Source organism: Nilaparvata lugens, chromosome 4 (assembly GCF_014356525.2).
Source record: "Nilaparvata lugens isolate BPH chromosome 4, ASM1435652v1, whole genome shotgun sequence".
Lineage (NCBI taxonomy): Eukaryota > Metazoa > Arthropoda > Insecta > Hemiptera > Delphacidae > Nilaparvata > Nilaparvata lugens.
The window spans coordinates 61079973-61102328 of record NC_052507.1 but is presented as its reverse complement, the minus strand read 5'-3'; the positions used below and the strand labels follow the sequence as shown (position 1 = coordinate 61102328).

Genomic DNA, 22356 nt, shown 5'->3' with positions numbered 1-22356 from the left:
TTTGACAAGGGCGCAACTAAATACGTGATATAGTTTAAATTAAGACAGGTTAAGAATGTTCAATATTAAGGGCGAGTCCATATTAGGTGTTTTTTCAGGTGCCAACCCAATCAGCCATTCGGAGAGCTTCATGCACTGCCGACTCCGAAAACGCCTGAAAAACGCCTAATATGGTCTCGCACTAAGCATCTCGAGTGTAGTTTTGAATATTTAGTTTATCTTATTTCGTCAGTGAATTTCATGTAAGTCATCAAATGTAATTTTGAATAATAGTTGTACCTCGAAAATTGTCAAGTCTAAATGAATACATCAATGAAACATGAGAGAATATAGTCTAATGAAGAATATAACATAAAGAAAACATAGCAAACAGCTATTATGAAAAATTGAAGTGGATTTATGGGAAAGAATAGGTTTTTACTCAATTTTTGATATGTAAAATAAAATTAGATTCATTTTTCCCAATCACATCGATTTCTATTGGGTCATTTTAGACAATTGAGTGTTTCATTCACGTACAATTTTTTGTCAATCAAAATTGATTGATTGACCCAGCGAAGTGAGGTGTAAGATTCAAGTCGACGGTTTGGCATTTCTCTTAATGTTTAAATGTTTATATGTTGCGCATTTACGGCGAAACGCGCTAATAAATTTTCATGAAATTTGACATGTATGTTCCTTTTTAAATTACGCGTCGATGTATAGGTTTTTTGAAATTTTGCATTTCAAGGATAATATAAAAGGAAAAAGGAGCCTCCTTCATACGTCAATATTAGAGTGAAAATCAGACTATAGAATAATTAATTATTCATCATAAATCAGCTGTCGAGTTGACTATAAATTGCATGCTATGTCGCATGCGATTCAATATCTGAATGTAACTTGGTAAACAATTAGCAGCTGTGTGGACTATAAATTGCATGCCTAATTGAATGCAATTTTTATGCACTATTAAAATAATAGGATGCAAAGAACTTATAACAGCTCGTCTGGGCGCCTAGATGTCTTCTGGTTTTCTCGCGCTAAATTCCGGAAAGCGTTATATGATGATTAAATCTTGTGTAAGCATGATCTGATCAAATAAATAGTTAGTGTGGATGTGCTTATGGTTTGGGACGTCGTTTTAACTGCGCGAGGTCTACTGTTCACAGAACTACTAGTACTTTAGCTATTAATTCCTTGAATAAGATTGGAGAGAATGTAGTACAATAAATATGATAACTTGTACAGAGATCAACATAGTTACTAAGTTACTAGGCATATATGCGATTACACAGAAAAAGTTACAGTTTTGAAAAACAACAATAATTTATTGTAGACAAGAGTTCAAAAGTGTGATGCTTTCAGTCAAGTACGCAACAACAACAACACGAACAAAGTTATAGACCGATGATCCTTCGATAAAGACTACAACACATTCTTATAATTCAGCACCGCTATGCTCATGTCAACCAGACTATTTTGATACATGACTAACTGAACAGTGAGTGTGTACTTATAGATCATCTCCCACCTAGAAAAACCAACTTGTTCACATCTTTCTTTTTTAAACATGACTCGGACGGTATCAATTCATCGCGAGACAGCAGGAAAAAATAAACGATAATAACCATCTGAGAGAACGGTTATCATTACAGCAATAGATCAGATCAATAATAATATACATATCAATGGTACACTAGTATTGGGAGTTGAAGGCTGCAGTATTATTCCAATGCTTGATTTATTACGACCACTGGAATCACGAAGGTATATGCTTGCAGCTACTTTGGTGGGTAATAATTCAGATTAGAATTAGCATATTCCGTGGATATATTCCGAGTTCTCCTACGAGTTTTAGGCTACATTTGTATTATAGCTTAGCCTGACAACTTAGTAGTAAAGTTAGCACAATATTCAAAGCATTAATTCAGAGTTGAGAAGTAGAAAAATGTTGAAAATTCAACTTTTCCAGTTTTTTAAACTATATGAATTGAGGTTACAATAAATTTTATGTGTGACTGATATTGGTCAGTGGGATTCAATAAATTACGTAATAAAGGATAAACAGTTGAATAACAAGAAAACTCGATTCATACGAACGTCCCACGCAAGATGAAGAAGTAGAAAGTGTTTATTTTTCACAAGGTAAATGAAACATACTAGATTCTATAATGAATTTTTAACTACTGAGTTCAACAACATAGAATGAATTAAACCTATTGTATTTTTTTAATGTACTGATTTGAACAAATCACGAGCTCATTGCTTCCTGTAATCAGACTATTGGTCAATATGGAAAAACACTTTTTTCAAATTCGTCATTATACATTAAACCTTATTATTAGCCTATGTGAAATTCTTAAATTTTTATAATCTGAATATTTACATCAATTCACTTCCAATATAATATTATTTTTATTCGTAAGCTAAAGTTATTTTCAAATTAATTCTATTTTATCAAATTTATTAATGATCATTTTTATTTTTCATATTTCGATTCATATATTCGTAAACTAAGCTTATTTTCAAATTAATTCTGTTTACCAAATTTATTGATGAAAGTTTTTCATCCGGGATCTTTATATTCAATCAATCACCTTTTACAATTTCCTTCAATTCCCAAATTAACATGCTCCCAAACTTCACACAATCACTTTGTGGCCCAATAATAATTAACTTCAAGTGAAAGCATAGCAGAGGTAGCCGAAACCCTAATTAATAGCACTGGCAATAGAGGAACGCGTCATAGCATCAGCGCAGTAACCATGGCAACCACCTTACCTATCATTGGCCGTAGATGAATGCAATGCAAGCAAAGCAATGCAAAGTCCAACCAGATATAGGTCACAAGTTCGACTTCTCGTACAAAAGCATGCTTTCGCCTGGCTGACATCTCAATGCAATAAATACCATTTATCTCGAAATGAGAATCTATTTCCAAATGTCAGCATCCCTTGTGAATAAAATCATTGCATCCCATTAAAACAATGATGACTGTTTTAAATGAATCTGGGAATGAAAAATCTACTTGAAACTGTCAGCACAACAGTTTTAATAACATCAATATCTCCCATTTAACCAATACTGAAAGTTTGAAATGGGTCCCACAATTATAATTGAATGCAGAAAATACAGAGGAAATGAGAGCTGCAACTTCGTTGTTATCATTATAATATTTATTATAGTTACTTGATAGTTTCACTCACTCTGGAGGAAGAGCTTGTCGTCCTAGTTGAATAATGTATCATCTCTATACTTATAAAAGGCTAAGCCCCGACAGACTGAAATTACACCACAGCCCAAACTACTGAGCCTAAGAGCTTGAAATTTTGCACGATTGTTTATGGTAGCCTGAAAACATCCACTAAGAAAGGATTTTCAGAAATTTGCCCCCCTGAGGGAGCTGGGGCCCCCCCAAAATTTTGTACTTTTGAACCACTCATTTCACAGCAAAGTCATGAGGAACTTTTTTGTTCAGCTACGAAAAAAAATTAGATCTATGCAGAAAAATCTCGATCAGGAGCACAGGGGGGTCCAGGAGAGGGCATTTTTCGAAAATTTTGATGTAAAATCACACTACAGCTCAAACTAATTGTCCTACAGACTTGAAACTTTGCACAAATATTCTTCAAACATGCTAGACGCGCACTAAGAACGGATTTTGAGATATTTTGCCTCTAAGGGTTTCAAAGGATGGAAAAGGATCCTATTAAGTAAGGTTATGAACATGGTAAGGTGAGTGCCATATGGAAATGAGATAATTCATTTATTGACATGTGATATTCTAACATATCTTGTAATCATTGGAAATAACAAAATAATATGATAGAAATTCAAAAAAGAACATCTGTTCTGTTATTGCTTTCTACCTGATTCCACTCAACCTCAATAATATTGTTCTGATAATTGATAAATATGTTTAATAATATTATAATTATTGATATAATAAAAGTATTGTTTTGATAATTAATTATTATCATTAATATAATAATAGTATTGTTTTGGTAATCAATAAATATTTTTATTTTCACAAACTCTGTATAATTTATAATGGTGAATGTGGAACAGCTGCATCAAAGAAATTATCTCAAAAACATATGTTTAGGAAAACCATAGTTTTGAACTTCGTTTTCCTGATGCAATGTATAAGCCTACACGTGGCATGTATTATTAATTTTTCAGCTAGAAAAGTTTTTTGAGACTGCTAAATAAACGTCTACAGTTTTATCAATGCTGTATCGGCAATATGAAAACGCATGCAGTTAATATGTCTTTAAATAAAGGTGTTGATATCTACATGATAATTATTCTCTACCATTTTTATTTAATTAAAATTTCAAAATTATTCAAGCCTTGATACTGTAGAATGATTGACTCACTGTACAGTCAGTCGAAAATTTTAATATTGAAATGAGGGGTATTTTGGCAAGCTGAACAAAAAAGTAAGGTCCTATGCACCTTTTTGATATTATTTCTTCAAATGAAAAATGAGTTTTGTGGGTTGTCAAAACTCCCCCTGAAAGAGAACTATTCATTTTATCCTATCTTTTAGTAAAATAACAATGATTTCTGCATTGAATAACATCTATCTTGCCAACAAGAATCGAGCTCTTTGTGAATTTAGATATGACCTACACTTTAGATTTATATAATTCATTACGTCAAGTTTTCATTTTGTCAAGTTTTAAAATAGACCCTTGCGAAGCACGGGTTCTTGCTAGTTTTTTTATATAGAATATTTCAATTAATTTAGACTCCGTCCTTGGCAATCTCAAAATAAAATCGAAAAGGTCAGCAGTGATTAAAACGACTACTGAGAATATTTTTTATATAAGGGAGGGGGAATGAACAAGCTGATTTTTTTATAAATTGAGTGGTGGGGTACGTCTATAGGCTTGGAGAGAAGGGTGGACACATCTGAATAAATTAATCTGTAGTATATTATCGTATACCTTTCTATATTGTTTGTGATTTTGTTAGTTGATAAGTTTCTCTTCATTTGCTGTTGTTTAACGGTTCTCATGACCATATTTGAAGTACTTGGGAGTATCTAGTCTCGACCAATGACAGTAGAGCCCAACCGTCATTGGTCAACATCTAATGGCCAATCGTAGTACTTCATGCACTCTATATAATCTGCTGCTCAATGTTCAAGCTTTCAGTTTACTAGAGATTTGATAATAGTGTAACAAACGAAACTAGTATCTTAAATTGTTTATAAATCAGTGGTTTCAATCAAAATCAATTCGGTTTCATTCAACTGAAATATTCGTAAACTATACCTGTATTGTAGTTTAAAATGGTTTATATTTGTTTTTGAAGGGATATCTTGTTTCTTGGTTGAATATCGTAAAAATTGTTTAATAGTACCTTGTGAACCATGATTCAATTTAAATCGATATGACTTAGAAATCTACTTTATCAATATTACTATTACTTTAGTTCATTATTACTCCTCATCTTCTACTTCCTCTGAGTGGATCATACTGAAGAAAGAAGCTCTAAATAAGTTTAATTCCATCTCTAGTAGAGAAAAGACTAGACACAGTATAATCAAAAACAAACAAGGTACAAATATTCAGCATCATCCCAGGGAGAGAAAAAAGATGAAAAACTAGTACACACTGACGACTAAAAGAAGTAAGTACACACTCATCCTAATTTCGGCCCCCTCAAGTACACACTGTGTAAAAAGTGTAAAGTGTAGTCTACATGTAACGTAAATATGTGTAGGAGGCAACTGGAGGGTAGTGGATTCCAGTGTAAACATTGTTAACAAAATAAACTCTCACTCTGATGAAGGGAAATAACGAGGGTTGATGAAGACAAATATAGTCGAAAAGTGCGGAGCTGGGGTGGTGGCTCCAAATATGAGTACTGAATCTGGGTTGATAGGGGAAAAAAGAGAAAAATAATAGGGAAAGAGCCTGGAGGAGAATCATTAGGGAGAAAATGAGGACAGTAATTGGGCGCTAGTTAAAAGGAGTCTGGAATAAAGAATTACTCATCCAGCTCAGGATTAGAGGAAATTAGAACAAGACAAAGTTATCAACTTCAAATGAAAATTAGTGTGAATGATGGATTGAAAGAGTCTACTCCATTTAAATAACCTAGATTCTAATGTCAATTTATGAATTAAGAATAGAAGTATCATTGAATGATGAATTGTTGTATTATGATTGAAGTCTGATGTTAGCAACACCCCACTAATCAATATAGAGTTTAGTTAATGAATAGAGAACTAATTTATAATTTATTTTATAAGGTATTTTATAGCCACAAGTATTTTTGTACATAGTCGAAGGATCGAAATTTCCAGATCAATTATAATCAACACTATGCATTGACATTCATCAATATCATAAGCAAAAAGCAGTACTCATACTAAAAATCTAAATATATTTTCTCATGATGTTTATAGGCCTTCAAGTACTTGTAAGACAGATCTAAAATCGATGCTACCGATCCACCCCCAACACATATAATTTATGGTGGGGTGTATATTTATTCATAAAGCTATTATTATATTAAATTCATTGAATAATGTATGCCTATTAAGAATTTATTCAATGCATAAAACTTCTTTAATTGTATTAAATGTTATAGTATTCAAATTTGTATTGTAATTGTTTTTATGAATAAACTTTGATTTGATCATTTCAACAAGTGAACTGTAATGACAATGTGCAGTGCTGCAAAATTCAGACAACTTGAGCTGGGAATTGTACTGTGTAATACTCCAGTAATCCGTAATTCGTAATCATGAAATACCGTAATCCTAACTTTTGTACCTTTGGGTTAGCAAAAAATTTGATTTATCTCCGCCCAATTATTATTATATTATGAGGATACATTTTCAATAGAAAAGTGAAAAATATTCTCTAAAACCGAATTCAAATGATTGATTGCCAAACAATAATATTGATTCATAATGGACGAATAATAATTGAAAAGAAAGACGAACATGGACTACTGGTACACAAATTGATAATCCGAAAAATGAGCAGTTAAGATAATACAAACAATAAAATAAGAATCTCTAACGTATGTAATTCATTTTGGAAAAATTTACCTTCAAATTCTGTGCAATCTGCTTGATATAGTAGAGATCAAGATCTTGAAGCACCTCCAATTTTCCTCCAGTTTCCGGCGCTTTTCCGTTGCGTTTTTCCGACGCCGTTGCCAAACTGAGGGCCGCCAGTGGCGGAAAACACGAATCCATTTTCAGTTTTCACACTTTTCCAACTTATTTTCACACAATCACTTCACACAATGTACCGACAAATCGTTCGAGGGTACCACGAGAAGAAAGTTGAAAACTTTCATTCCATCGTTGAAACTACATCACTCTATTTTGATAGATGTAGACTCAGTATCTCCTATCACATACTATATCGTTGCTACTTTGAAATGGAGTTTGAATTATGATGATATTTGATAATCACTAATATCTGAAGAATTAGAAATTTGAGTATTCTTCAGTAATTTACTTATTTACCGTCAATGATGAATGAATACAAAGTTCTTCAATCACAAACTATATTGTAGCTACTTGTGGAAAATTATTTGATAAGTAATACTTCTTCACGTATTTAATGACGAATAAATACAGAGTTACTCCTATCACATCCTTGTTTGCTGCTACTTCTGTAAAATATCAGCACTATTCAATCACAACGAACCTAACTTACAAAACACAGGCGATGATTCACGTTTTCTGAGGTTATTTTTGGAGGAGGCAGCTCGGATCCTGTTTCAGATAATACAGTTAATTAAGAAATATTGATATTAAGGCCTAGTTCGGTCGCAATGTTGGGAACCGATAATATTTTGTTATCTGTGATGATTAAATATACCCTTTGGATACTAACTGAGGATAACTAGTTGGACAAGTCGGCCTAATCTCAGTGAAACAGATTTGAGATGGTCAGGGTATTGAAACAAGGTCTAAAGCGGGATTCACTTCATACTGACAGAATTGTTAATAAATAGCATCAATGCTTTCCATTTAACCCATGCTGACAGTTTCGCGAGATCTCGCCATAGTAGTCCCAAAGATCTATATATACTAACATATATAGTAATTAGTATATTTATTTTATTTATTTATTTTATTTATTTATTGTATAAAACACTATATTCATAATACAATTATGACATTGGAGGAAAAACTAGCCTGAGCCTGTACTATTTCTCTCCAAAAATTTTGATAAAATGCTAATGTTGTCCAAAAGTTTAGGTTATGTAATCACTAATATATATAGGTTAATATATAGTTAATATTTAGTTAGTATATATACTAACGTATATATATACCAACTAGTATATATACGATTCGTTGAGTAGTCCTAATATTTGATGATAATTAGGAGAGCAATATTTAAAAAAGTAAAATAACGACTCTTTTTTCTCAGAAATGTATAGTTTTCTTATGAACTGTTCTACTTAGTGGTTACCATATTTTTGTTATTATGTATGTTTTTCAATGCTAAATTTGATTTATTATTATGGGAGAGAGCCTGCAGAATTGTGAACTGGCAAAAGTCTATTGTTTTGTAATTATTTACTCTATAATTCTATTATGATATCATTCCTATATTGGTCATAATATGTCACAGAAGAAAAATTTCGAAATGAAAAAACGAAAAAAAAACATGTAGAACAGCATCCACATGATACAGGCAATCATGATACAATTCTAAGACTGTTATGTCTTGTGGATGGTATGGTATATGGGGTTCCTTTTTAATCAGTAGTCGCTTGTGAGAAGTTATAATTATTAGAAGGCTTCCACTCATATTGTGTTTGAAGAAAAGTAACTTTTTTCATGTTATCATCGCTTTGTAATAGTAGGCTAGTATATCACTAATATCATAAAAGGTATTTAGTATTAGTGAGTATTGCATACAATTCCACGGTTATTTTTGAACAAGGCCAGATACATGACAGAACATATCAATTCCAATGTAAACCGTACCAATTCCTAACTGAGTATCAATGAACCAATTTCTAGCACAGCACCAATTTCTAGTACAAAGCCATTTTCGGACAAAGTACAATTTTGAGTCTTTATACTATTTATGAACATTACGCAGTCCCCGATTTGACCATCGAACAATTCAAAGAGCAGAAATGAAATTTAATAACGAGCACGATAATAATAATTGTAATAAGTACAGTACGGTAACACTGATTGTACGGAAAAGGAAAGGTCGCGATTCACACTGCCTTTGACAGCTTAAGGTCACTACAATTTTCACGCGATAAAATTTCATTTGTGTGAACTTTACGTTATCAACTGACGGAAATTATAAATTTTCAAGTAATCATCTATCAATAGAAATTACCACATAAGGCTACTCATAGATAACTTCCGAACTGTTTAATTGTCAGGATAAACCGATATACAGTAGTTTGATCTGAAACTGGATTTTCATTATAGTGCACTTAGATTAGCCTACTTTGAATGAACTTGTTTTTAATAATCACAAAACCAGGGGAAGTATGATTAGATTAGCAACGATAAATTTTGATTTGAGAAAGAAAGAAATACAGAAATTGATCCTTATAATGGATCCTCCGGGTACTTAGAATTATTTATTCTTCTTTTATTTATTCTTCTATTAATGTAGATGAGTTATTGTGATTTCATTGTGCAACGTATAATTGTATTATTATCTTTATTTTATAATTTGCAATATTGTTGTGGTATACTCTACTTTTCATAATTTCTGATTATGTGTAATGTATCAATTGGAGGAATAAATTAATTTATTATTATTATTACTATAATTGAACGTTGATTTCAACTTAATACTATCAATATTATTAGGAGAATCTATAGGATTATCTGATATGAATAGACGATTCTAACTATGAATACAATTATCTTTATGCTACCAAGTTTGATCTGTTCATCTCAATAGAGTTTTCATGAATGAATGAAATTAAACTCGATGAAATGTATGTGTGCAGGATATCAAATAATAATTTGAAACAGTAGAAGATCATTCAATGTTAAGAAAAACAGGATGAATAATCAAGCCACCTCCATAATTTTTCATTCCAGAAAACAATCAATCCATTGAATTTAATACAATAATCTTATAATAGCTGAGTTGTATAAAAGTTGAAGCCAATGTGAATTGTGAATTTTCCCACTGTCTGTGCTAATTTAAATTAATCAGCATAATCTCAAGCCTAAACTATGGATTTTTCTTGAAGATTCAAATTTTTGATGTCTGAATTCAATGTTAAGTTGACTGATGTCATTCATTATTTCTAAGAAGGTTTGAAAAGAAGAAATTTCTCCCAATGTTATGGCAAAGATGTGTTTTTTTTTTAATTCAAAGTTTTCAACGAGTAATTTCAAAGTAAATAATGAGTTTTCAAAATTATCTCAACAATAGTAGCCACTTTGTACCAGTATTGTTCGACAACATTTTCATTTCGGCAACAGTGACTATATTATGCAGGAGGGAAATCCCCACAGATTAATTCTCGAACAATGAGCAAGCACAGGGTTGTTAAAGATCACCCCATCTCGAACTTTCCAGACTAGCATGACGTCACAGAATAATATTATGGTGCCAGTCACCATCTGAAATGTTAATGACTCTGCAACATTCATTAGGTCTGGCAAAGTTTATAATGGAATGGGTTGGGAAAAGCTGATGAATAGTTGTTCACAATGTTTATTAGATGAGATACTGTCAGATTTTAAACAAACTTGAATACAGTAACGTAAATTTTCTTTTTTTGCAAAAACTCAACAGGTACTACTTTAATTTGTACATTATAGAATGCATCATTAATAAAACTAACGTGAAAATTGCCTTCCAAATTCATACAAAATGTAGACCATTTATTTGGTGACACTTGAAATTTTACATTAAAATGTCAAACCAATAAAAAATTCTAACATTAGCACATATCACTGTTATCAAACTAAACTAACCTTTTGCACTATCATATCTGAACCTTCCAATTTCATCAGATACCCTAAAATTTTATAGCATCTCGACAAACAAATGCAATCGTTCACTTTCACTTGATCACATTTTTTCGAGTAATACGTTCAATTTTATTGAACAACAATTAATCTCAATAAAGGTCAATTGTGAGTCATATGGTGTGTGCGAAACAGAAACAAATCTCTTCAATCATTGGCGACAAATGATTATTATAACACTTTGACATTTTTTATGCCAATTTAATGTGAGTGTCAAGCTAATCAACGGGAAAATGACATCAATATACTAGGGTGATAACAGAGCTATTTCAACACTTTATGAAAATGCAATTCTATTTTCCTCAAGTCAAGCAAGAATTTAAAGCTATCCAACTTTTTGTAGATGATGCCCTCCCACGCTTTTTGCTTGGACGTGAGTAATAGAGCGAATGCGTGGGTGATTGATGAGTTAAACAAACGTCCATACCTATCGGCGGGATATAGACACATACATAACAGTCAGAATATGACGGTCCTAATATCCATTGACTTATTATCTCCCACTGGAAAAATACTTCCCGTAATCTGAGTAATATCCGTATCGGAAATACGTTCACTAATTTCAAGTAGTGCAAAATAGAACAAGTAGTTTACACCCAAATTCTCATGTGTATGAATTCGCCTTACCGGAAAGGGACCACGTATATAAAAACTTCCGTTGAACTACAGTATTATATTATAATTAGACCAGAGAAGGACAGTGTGGTAATAGCTCAAATACGATCATACCATGCAATAACAGGCGCGAAGTGAAGAGAACTAGCACAGGAATATTAATATAATTATTGAATGAAAAAGACTAAGAAATTGTCAAAAAACCACTGATTTATTGATAATTAGAAAGACCGGTTTCGGTTATTACACCATTGTCAATCTCTGATAAACTAAAACTAAATACAAGAGCAGCAGAATTTATACTAGTAGGCGAGTACTGCTATTGGTCGAGGGCATGAACGCCTGCCATTGGCCTAGCTAGACAGTCTCCTCCCCCTCAACGGTAAATGTTGGGGGGGAGGAGACTGTCTAGCTAGGCCAATGGCAGGCGTTCATGCCCTCGACCAATAGCAGTACTCGCCTACTAGTATAAATTCTGCTGCTCTAGTTTTTAGTTTTAGTTTATCAGAGATTGACAATGGAGTAATAACCGAAACCGGTCTTTCTAATTATCAATAAATCAGTAGTTTTTTGACAATTTCTTAGTCTTTTTCATTCAATATGAATAATTACCACAATATCAAACTTCTCAACTACACAAAAAGTAATATAATTATATTATGTACGACAAATTTGTCAACAAAGGAGCATTTCAAATTCAAAATTTCCTTTCTATTCCTTTGAAATTAACATTAATAACAAAATAGACAGTAAAAAAGCAACTTAATGGAAATCACAAAGTAACTAAGTGATCGGTTTCGTTGTCGTCACCACCAACATCATCATCATCATCATCATCATCATCTCATGGTAATGATCATCATTACCATCATCTCCTGGTATGCAACATAACATCATCATCTTCATGGTTATCATCATCTTTCACCTTACAACAACGCACAAGTTTCATAACTATGTGGACGCCATACTCTCAAAAAGACACTTCTGTAGATTGATAAGAATAATCCAACCATCAAGATAACGCTTCCAACAGCATCAAGCCAAATATTTTTATAGCGTAGGCCTACTATCATCACAACGAAATCCTCTTTTCTGATAGACATTTCCCCCCAACAAAATCATCAATTCAAGAGGATGTAGTAAAGAAGGGTAAGACCACTCAAAATAAGTAACATATCTATATAGTATAAAACATAAAATGGAGTGGGACAATTCACCGAAAATCATCAATTCAAGAGGATATAGTGAGAAGGGTAAGACAGCTCGAAATAGGAAACATATCTATATAGTATTAAACATCCTGAGATAACCTATATCTGTATACAATATTGTGCATATAGTTGGATAAGACGCCACGTAAAGGGGAGCACCGCTAGATTTCTAAAGGAAGCAACTTATTGTTTCCAGGAGAGGAAGGGCTGACAGGATAGGGCTGCCCTAAGGGTTACCCTAACCTTAATGCACACGGCCGCGATAAACACGTGCCACGACTGGGCGTTGCCATAGCAACCGCGGCAACCCTCCATGCTACAACGTGGGCTGCATCCCTGTCACGTGCACTTCAAACTGGCAGAATGGGGAGCGTTAGTCATCATTGCTGACTAAACTGAATCTCACTGTACGGGTGCTCAATTTGAGACGCCGCTGGCATGACGCCACTGTATATTACCAGGGTAGGGTAAGGGTAGTAGACACACCACGCAGTGCAGTACATATCCCACTGGTAGTTGTTGTAAATTGGGCGCACTCATCAATTGGAAAGTAATTAATGTCGGAGCGACGTAATTAGGTTCGGAAAAGCTCGTTAAATCTGACAATTCTATCGATCACAGTATTTAATAGGGTTGCGTTCGAAACAATTTACTCTCATGGGACGAATAAAATCTACGGAAGTAAATAATTATAAGGTGCTACCTAACATAGGAATAGAATTGATGTGCTGATATTTTTTGGGAGCGAACTGATAGGCTTGGATATGAGTGTAGTTAGCTCGTTAGATCTGACAATTCTATCAATTATAAATCATAGAATTCAATAGAGTTGCGTTTGGAGCAATTTACTGTGGGACGAATAAAATCTACATAAGTAGATAATTCTTATAAGGTGTTACCTAATACAGGAATAGAATTTGAGTAAATATTTCTTGATAAGCAGATCCGAGAAGCTTAATTTTGAGTGTTTCTAGTGCATTATATTTTACTCAATGATAAATATTATCGTATTTGTAAGAGTTAAAATTGAGTCTGAGTAATTTTGTAAATTAATTTGTAGAAATTTTTGTAAATTATTCGATCATATAGTTGTGTTTTTGTGCTGAAGTAATAGAACTGTATCTTGAATTGAGTACACTAATTCAACATTTGAATTCCAAGAATGAGAAGGATTGGAAGGAAGTTGGTAATGGAAAAAATTCAAAGGAATATGAGAGAAATCTGTAAGGAGAAATTTTTATCATATAGTGTAGTATAATTTTTCTTTATACAGGACTATGAAAATGTACCGAGATAAAGTTCTAGTGTCTCTATACTATAGCTCTTTGATTAGAGAGATAGTACATATCTAAAATGTATATTGTGATTACTAATTATAAAATTGAGAAATATATTATACTGAAATAGTACTAAGTAGTAATAGTACTAAGATTCATCCAAAAAATGAATTATTCATTATTTTATTGATATAGGCCTACTGTAAAACTGGACCATTTTTCCCAAAACTTCGTGACAAAGAGTTAAAGACCTCGAAGAGTTGGAAAATTGAAATTAAAGATCAGGAAGAACGAGCAAGATCGACAAAGCATTAAAGACTTCCAAGAGAATCAAGAACAAGCGTGAGAGCATACGGTTCAAGAATAAGAAAACTAGATAGTTGTATAAACACAAAATAAAACTATAAACACAGAATAAAATTGTATAAACACAGTGGATACAACGACTAGATAATCGTTAGGCAGAGCATTAGCGTCGACAAAATTGGATCATTCAAGTTTCGGTCTGAGGCACATCAACACAAGGCGTAAACAGATAGGGCTACGGTACATGTGAAAGTCCCACGCTGTGACATATCTGTATCCAGGCCTAACCTAGATGACAACCTAGCCAGATAATCAGGAAATTGTTAATATCATAGTACTTTCACTGTATTCAAAATTTTCAATTGGGTAAGTATCAACTGAGGAATTGACCATAAAATGGGTTGGAAATTTGCATGATAGCTTTCTAATGAACTAGAGTAAAAGAAGAGTTTCATCTGAGTTTCTAGGACTTACAAAATTGATTTGTGAATAAATTCAAATATTCAATTTCCTAGTCAAAACTATGATTTATGGAGTTTATATAGAATAAATATTTTCATTAATTTAATAAAGTAATTTTTCATGTTTCTTACTCTGAACAAGAGATGAGAAACAAATAACTGACATTACTTTTAACTAACTTTCAGATATCAGAAAAAAATGTGTCAAAAACAGATTTCAATATCATAAGAGAGATTTTTCAATGACAAAAGCCAACGAATGGGAGAAAAACGTCCAAAAACCTTATAGCTTCAAGTGAGATAAAATTGGCTCCAATCCAAAAGCAGAGTTATTATGCAAGAACACACTTTTCAAGCCTAATTAACAAAAACGCTGAAATAACGAGAGCTGCTTTTTTCAAAGAACAGAGAAAATAATTTGTGGAAAATTTACGAACAGAGTTAATTCAACTGAGACGATAGTGAACTTTTGATTGAATTATCTTACTTATATTATCAGCATCACGATAAAATATTGTTATCAGTATCAACTAGTGATACCAAAATCAATCTTTGTATTTATAATTAATTCCCTAGGAATAATTCCAACTAATTTCATAGAATACGATACAAACAGAAGCACAGCAAGTGGCTAACCAACACCACCTGCCAATTCGATTCATGAGCAACCTTTCAACGTTGAAGATTTACGTAAGATTTTGTAATATGATAGGAACTAAAATAGAGTGAAACAAAGGAGAACACTGTGATTTCAAACGAGTGTTACTTGAAATGGGCAAACAACAAGTTAAAAACAATCTGAACATTGCATGGTGACAAGCTGCTTTTTCATTAGATTCCAAGTTGAAACTGAACATGTATAACATGACAAGTTCACAAGTTACAACACCCAGAAGCAAATTCATTGTCGATTCGCTTTGTTATAATTATTTCAATAACGTGTATGGAGGCTGTAAATTTCTAATATATGTTTTGTTACTAAGAAAGACTGTATAAATTTATGTTGTAGCAATTTAATCAACCTACTGAAGTTGTACATGTACTTTTCAGTTAAGAGATTATTACATCAACTTGGAGAAATGTCAGTCAGTGGGTTTATCTAAATATATCCAGGTGTAGAATCGGGAAAACAGTTAGTGCCGGTTGCACAAAAGCCGGTTAAATTTTAACCGTGATTAATTTCACGAGAACCAATCAGAGAAGCCGTCTTTTTGAAAACGCCTTCTCTGATTGGTTCTCGTGAAATTAATCACGGTTAGAATCTGTTGTGAAACCGGGTCCTAATCTTAACAATAATAGTGGACTATGAATGCACAAAAATAAATAAAACTAGGAAGTTTCTTGTACCGCTAACGGTTGAAGCATACAGTATAAAATCGAAACGATGAGCAGAATAATGTCAAAAACTGTTGGAGCAACTATTAAGAATTATTAATAGAAAACTTGAGATTTTCAAACCCTATCTATAATGATTAATGAAATAACAAGAGTTTGTGACAATATTTATTTCAAGATCAATAGATATTGTACAACCGTTGTTGGAAATCAACTTCACTAATATAAAGTTGACAGGACAAATATGACTCTCTATAGAAAAGATCATCAAGTACCTCTTCGATAACACATTTGGCAGTGAATAGAGTTCAACATCTGTATCCAATAATAATAGATGACATGTGATTTCATTGTGACCTACTAATGTCCAAGTTGGCAACACTGCAAGGGCTACTCTCGCTCCACAGATCCTAGAAATGTTCCAATACAATGCAGCTGCAAGTTTCAATAAAAATGCAAACCAATCCCTTGTCCACAAACGAAGACGAGAAGAAACAGCCGGAGGAAAGTGGAGAAGAAAAAAGACAACCGAAGGAGTAGAATGAGAAGAAGTAATGGAAGAAGGAGGAAACAGGAGGAGGAAAAGGAAAAAGAGGAGAAACAAAAGGAAAAGGAGGTGGAAGAAGAGGAGAAAAAGAAGGAGGAGGAGGAGGAGAAGAAGAAGAAGAAGAAGGAGGAGGAGGAGAAGAAGAAGAAGAAGGAGGAGGAGGAGAAGAAGAAGAAGAAGAAGAAGAAGAAGAAGAAGAAGAGAAGAAGAAGAAGGAGAATAAGGAGGAGGAGGAGGAGGAGGAGGAGGAGGAGGAGGAGGAGGAGGAGAAGAAGAAGAAGGAGGAGGAGGAGGAGGAGGAGGAGGAGCGGGAGGAGGAGGAGCAGGAGGAGAAGGAGAAGAAGAAGAAGAAGAAGAAGAAGAAGGAGAATAAGGAGGAGAAGAAGAAGAAGAAGGAGCATGAGTAGTACTATATGATTGAACATCAATAGTAGAGCAACAGCAATAGTAGTAGAGCAACAATCAGGCAGAAACCAATGCAGCAGTGACAGAAGAAAATAATTATATTATTATGTTGGGAATTATTCCACACCTGCACAAAATGAGGCAATCGAATGATGAAAACAGACTCAATAGTGGCATGTCTACGGTAAGTTGAATCATGCAGATGTTTCATTTTGAATCTGATATCGAAGAATGCAAGAGGGATGAAAGAATATGAATCGAATGAATGTAGAAGAAATGATTCCAGATTGAGAAGAAGGATGAAATATAAGGAAGATGGAAGATGTATGAAAGGAGAAATGGAAGGACATGGGAGAAGAAAGGAAGGCGTAGGATTAAAAAGTCGAGATGGGGAAGGAAAAAGTGAAGAAGAATAGAAAAACGAAGTAGTTAGGGACAGATGATGGAGAAAGATGAAGTAATGTACAGAAAGAAATCAGGAGAAGCTGAAGGAAGAAATTGATAGAAGAAGAGAAAATTATAAAAAGAAAGTACATGGGAGAAGGAAGGAAGGCGGAGGATGAAAAGGAGACGGATAAGTGGAAAGAATAGACAAACGAAGTAGTTGGGATTAGAAGAAGGAAAAGATGAAGAAAGGTAGAGAAAGAAGTCAGGAGAAACAAAGGGAGAAGTCCAGTCAGAGAATGAGAAATACGTCAGGGAAATACGTCAGCAAATGAGGAAGTCTGGAGAAGGAAAATTAAAAAGAAAAAAGGTGAAGAAGAAAGGAAGGTTAATAGAAGTAGTGTACTGCAGAAGAAATTATAATAGAAGAGTCAAGGAAGAGAGAAGGGAAGAAAAGATTCTTATGATTGTGGAAAGAGTATAAATGCAACCTCACACAGCAACAGACAGACGGAGAAAAAAACAACTGCATGCAGACGTGAGCAGACAAGCAGACATTGCATTGCAACATTCAAACACCTGGGGAGGGATTTTCCTCCGTCTGCCTGCATAGGTCCATCGTTGCTATGTGCGTTTGATCAGGGAAGAAAATAATACAAGGAGCACCAAAAGTGCGCGGTCAGACAGTTTTGGACAGCGTTCACTGAGCAAATACAGTCACAAATAAAGAGTGATAAATGGATGATTACGAAGAAGGAAGATGTAGGAGGAAGAGAAGAAGAAGAATAAGATGTAAGAAAGAATAAGGAAGAATGGGAAGATGCAAAGAAGAGATGATCGAAAAACGAGAAGACACAAGGAAAAGAAGAGACCCCAAAAGAGCATGTGATCACTGACTGTTACAACATGTATGTGTATCAAAAGACTGAATGTTAATACCCTAACAAGAAAATGATGCCAGTTATTGCTGCCGCTCGCTCAGATCAGTCCAGATAACCGATTCCAAGCACGTCTCTTTGTAACCTTTCTTCACCCACTCCACACACCGACACAGGTCAGCCAGTTTTGGACAGACTTCTCTGATCAAATACAGTCACAAAATAATAAGGGTGATGCCCAAACTGACAGAAAACGTCTGCTATGAAGACTTGGAAAGAGTGATTGATGAGAGGAAAAGAAGTTGAGAACAAGATGACAATGATAATGATGATGAGGCGGAGCAGAACATACAATGTTTCAAAATGAGAATTTTTGTCAGTATAAAAGTCTAACTGACTTGGCTAAAATAACAATGATTTCATGAAATGTTGGGTAGAAGTTTTATGTTGATTGTGTTGAGTTTTTATATCCCACACTAATCAATTCTATTGAACCTAGTGAAAAAATTCATTTATTGTTGTACTGACATACTGACAAAGATGATGACAATTTTATTCTTCTACAAGACTTAACCTATTTCGTACTATGTGTTATCTAAATTTGGGAGAGGAGAAGCACAAGGTTACCTTATTTTTCCTCTCCCTACCATTTTGATAAGGTACTTATCGTATAAATGAATGAATAAATGTGGTAGCGATCCAAACCATATTAGTATTCTCATTGGTTCAAGACATTACTTCAATTTAAAATATTTCTCAGTAGGGGCGTATCACATCTCATCGCTTATGGACAAGTACTTATTAAGGAATTAAGAAGAAGAAAATAGTAAATTCATCAAGTAAATAACTTAAGAGGACATTAGAAAACAAATAATTTATCATTCATCACGGCCATATTTTACACTGTAATTGGATTTTGTTTTCTCCATGATCTTTGAACAATTCTAGGTGATCGAATTCAGTAATTTATCCATTTGTACAAAATCACTTTATCCATTTATGCATTTATTCATTTGTACAAACAAAATCACTCATTTATATAATAAATTTATAGTAATTTATGAATAAAAATAAGTAGCCCTTAATACAGACATTTTAAGAAATTCACTTATCTTCAAAACTATATTGGAAAAGGAAAACAGGGAAACTACTATCCTGATATAAACAACATGACATTTCACACTTCACATAGAGAGACGTGTACTATATTATTTCTAAACCGTCCCAAATTCAACACCCACTCACTACCAGTTTCCCCGAAATCGAACGCACGAAACAAAAATTACACGAAAATTTGCCACAGTCTATTTGGAAATCAGGACCGAAATTACCGGTAATGCTTTGTGACTCGTATCTGACGTTTGCTCACTGCCCAATTCGGCCTAGAAAGGTGGAAAGTGACGGTGCCAGTGATAAATAATTTCAAAACAGTTCGGCGACCAACAATTTCGAACAGTTAACTGTCCACTGAGACAGAGAGAGCATTACAATTGGCAACGGCCGGCAAATCAAATGAACCGCTAGCACAAGAAAGCCGTGGATTGATTGAGGACAATCAGGAGTTAGGATGGTGTAAGGAGAAGGAAGAGGAAGAGGAGGTGGAGGAGGAGGAGGTGATGGAGAAGGATAATGAGAACGAGGAGGAGGAGGAATAGTAGCAGGAGTAGAAGGAGGAGGAAGATGAGAAAGAGGAGGAGTAGGTGGTGGAGAAAGGTGGGAAGAACACAGGAAGAATTATTTATTTATTTGAATGAATAAATAAATAAGAAGAGAGAAGAAAATAAGAGGAGGATAATGAATGGAATGATTGAGGAGAAAGTAGAGGGGAAGATACAAGTGGATGAGAAGTAGGAGAAGTTCAAGATGAGCAAGAGCAGGAGAGGAAGAAGAAGAGGACGAAGAGTACATAAAACATGAAGATATAAGTGACAGAAGAAAAACAAGGGTAACAAAAAGAAGATAGAAAGAAAAATTAGACAAAGTGGATAAACAAAGAAAGGATGAGGGAAAGTAGATAGATGACTGAGTGAATGAAGGAATACAGTGGGAATAAGAATAAGAAGAAGAAAAAGAAAAAGAAGAAGAAGAAGAAAAAGAAGAAGAAGAAGAAGAAGACGAAGAGTAAATAAAACATGAAGATACAAGTGACAGAAGAAAAACAAGGGGAACAAAAAGAAGATAGAAAGAAAAATTAGAAAGAATTAAACGAAGAAAGGATGAGGAAAAATAGATAGATGACTGAGTGAATGAAGGAATACAGTGGGAATAAGAATAAGAAGAAGAAGAAGAAGAAGAAGAAGAGGGAAAAAAGTTGAAAGAAGAGGTGAGGGAGAGATATGAGAAATAGAGGTTGAAAGGAGGTGAGAAACGTTTTTATGGAGTTTTTGACTACGGAACAGGAGGAGGAGACGAAGGAGGAGGAGAAGAAGGAAGAGGACGAAAGAAGGAAATTGAAAAGAATCAGTATAATTTATGGATGAAAATGGACGAGATAGATAGAAAACCAAGGACCATAAAGAGAATGAGAGAAAATAGAAGAAAAAGAAAGAAGATAATGATATTGACAGAAAAAGATTGTATGAATATTATGAAAGGGAAGGGAAAACGACAGGGAGAAGTACAGAAAAAAGAATACTAGGATTTATATTTAATTTATATTAAAAGTAGCCCTAAAGAATAAAGACTATTGGTAGGAGAAAGGAAAACTCTGAGAAAATAATATGGAAAAAGAAAATGGTCAATAGAAGAGACAGTGAAAGAATTTGATCAGCAGGAAAAGGTAAAGATAGAGTTGTAGTGAGAAGACTGAAAAATAAATTTGAAAGAAGAAGAAGAGGATGGAAGTAAGAGAGAAGTATGGAAAGAAGAAGAAAGGGAGAATGATAATATTATAAGTACAGTTAAGAAGAAATATAAGGCAAGGAAGAAGAAGGTAGAGGAGTGAAATGTCAATTGACGATTAGTTAAAGACAATCGGTGCATGGAGAAGTGATAATGGCGGTGAGGCGGTGTTGTCCCCATTGCCATTCATGAAGAGGCGAATTTGTATTCATGGCCGGCAGGATGACAATCCAACTAAAGAATTAACTGCCATTGCAAATAACTCACATCTCACAATATGACATCAGGCAGTGCATAGAGCAGTCAACAGCGTATATGACACGACACAATTCCATTCCAAATTATCTATACAGAATCGACTGGAATTTCCCGAGTGTATTAGTTTTTCTACTACCAGAGTTGTTGAACTGTAGGAAATACCAAAGAATGAAAAGTAGGGAACGAGAGAAGTTCATCAATACATTAGCACTAAACGTATAGAACTTTGAATCACATCGATAAAATATTGACTATGACGTATATTCCCTTTAAGCACGTTTGTAAAGAGGATTTTGGGAACGTCGGAAGCGCCCGTGGCAGAATTTTGTTTGAAGAATGAGGAAATGTTTGATTTTCTTTGTTTGTAGATTTAAAGAGGGAAGTGTAAGGATTATGCATTGAAACGGACTTGTTCCATATTAGAGGAGTAATTTTCAGGGGAATGTGTTGTAAAATGTACACTTTCTGAAAATAAAATGAGTTTGAAAACGCCAAGTAGCTATTGTTGCCATCAATGATGATGTATTTTTTAAATCATGATGATGATTAAAAAATGATGATCATTCAATGATGATGTATTTTTTTGTAGATGACATCCATCTACATTTTCAGATGGAGCAGGTTCCAGTTCCAGTTTGGTAAATCTTATTAAGGCTGTGCAAAGGCTAAAAATGAACTTTTTACTCGTGATATTTCGATTTGTATATCATCAAGCTATCAAAATGAAAAAGTTTTCTCGGGAAAACATTTTTTTCTGATCATTACTTTTTGAGATACGAGCGCCTAAAGTTTCAACTTTTGGGACAGAACATTTCAAATCGGTAAGATATAAATTCATGAGATTT

At 33.8% G+C, this 22356-nt stretch overlaps 1 protein-coding gene across 6 annotated transcripts in view; it reads right to left on the bottom strand.

The window, feature by feature from the left end:
- Positions 1-22356, bottom strand: part of LOC111054335 (rhotekin) — a 171407-nt gene that overhangs the window by 52826 nt on the left and 96225 nt on the right. For 2 of the 6 annotated variants that reach the window (XM_039426090.1, XM_039426092.1), the window contains exon 2: positions 7055-7629. The exons of 3 other annotated variants lie outside the window; for them this stretch is intronic. In XM_039426090.1, the coding sequence (XP_039282024.1) occupies positions 7055-7204 (150 nt within the window). In that variant the 5' untranslated portion in view covers positions 7205-7629. Of the gene's footprint in view, positions 1-7054; positions 7665-22356 lie in introns of all 6 variants that reach the window. One more of the 6 variants, XM_039426091.1, reaches the window with a different exon arrangement.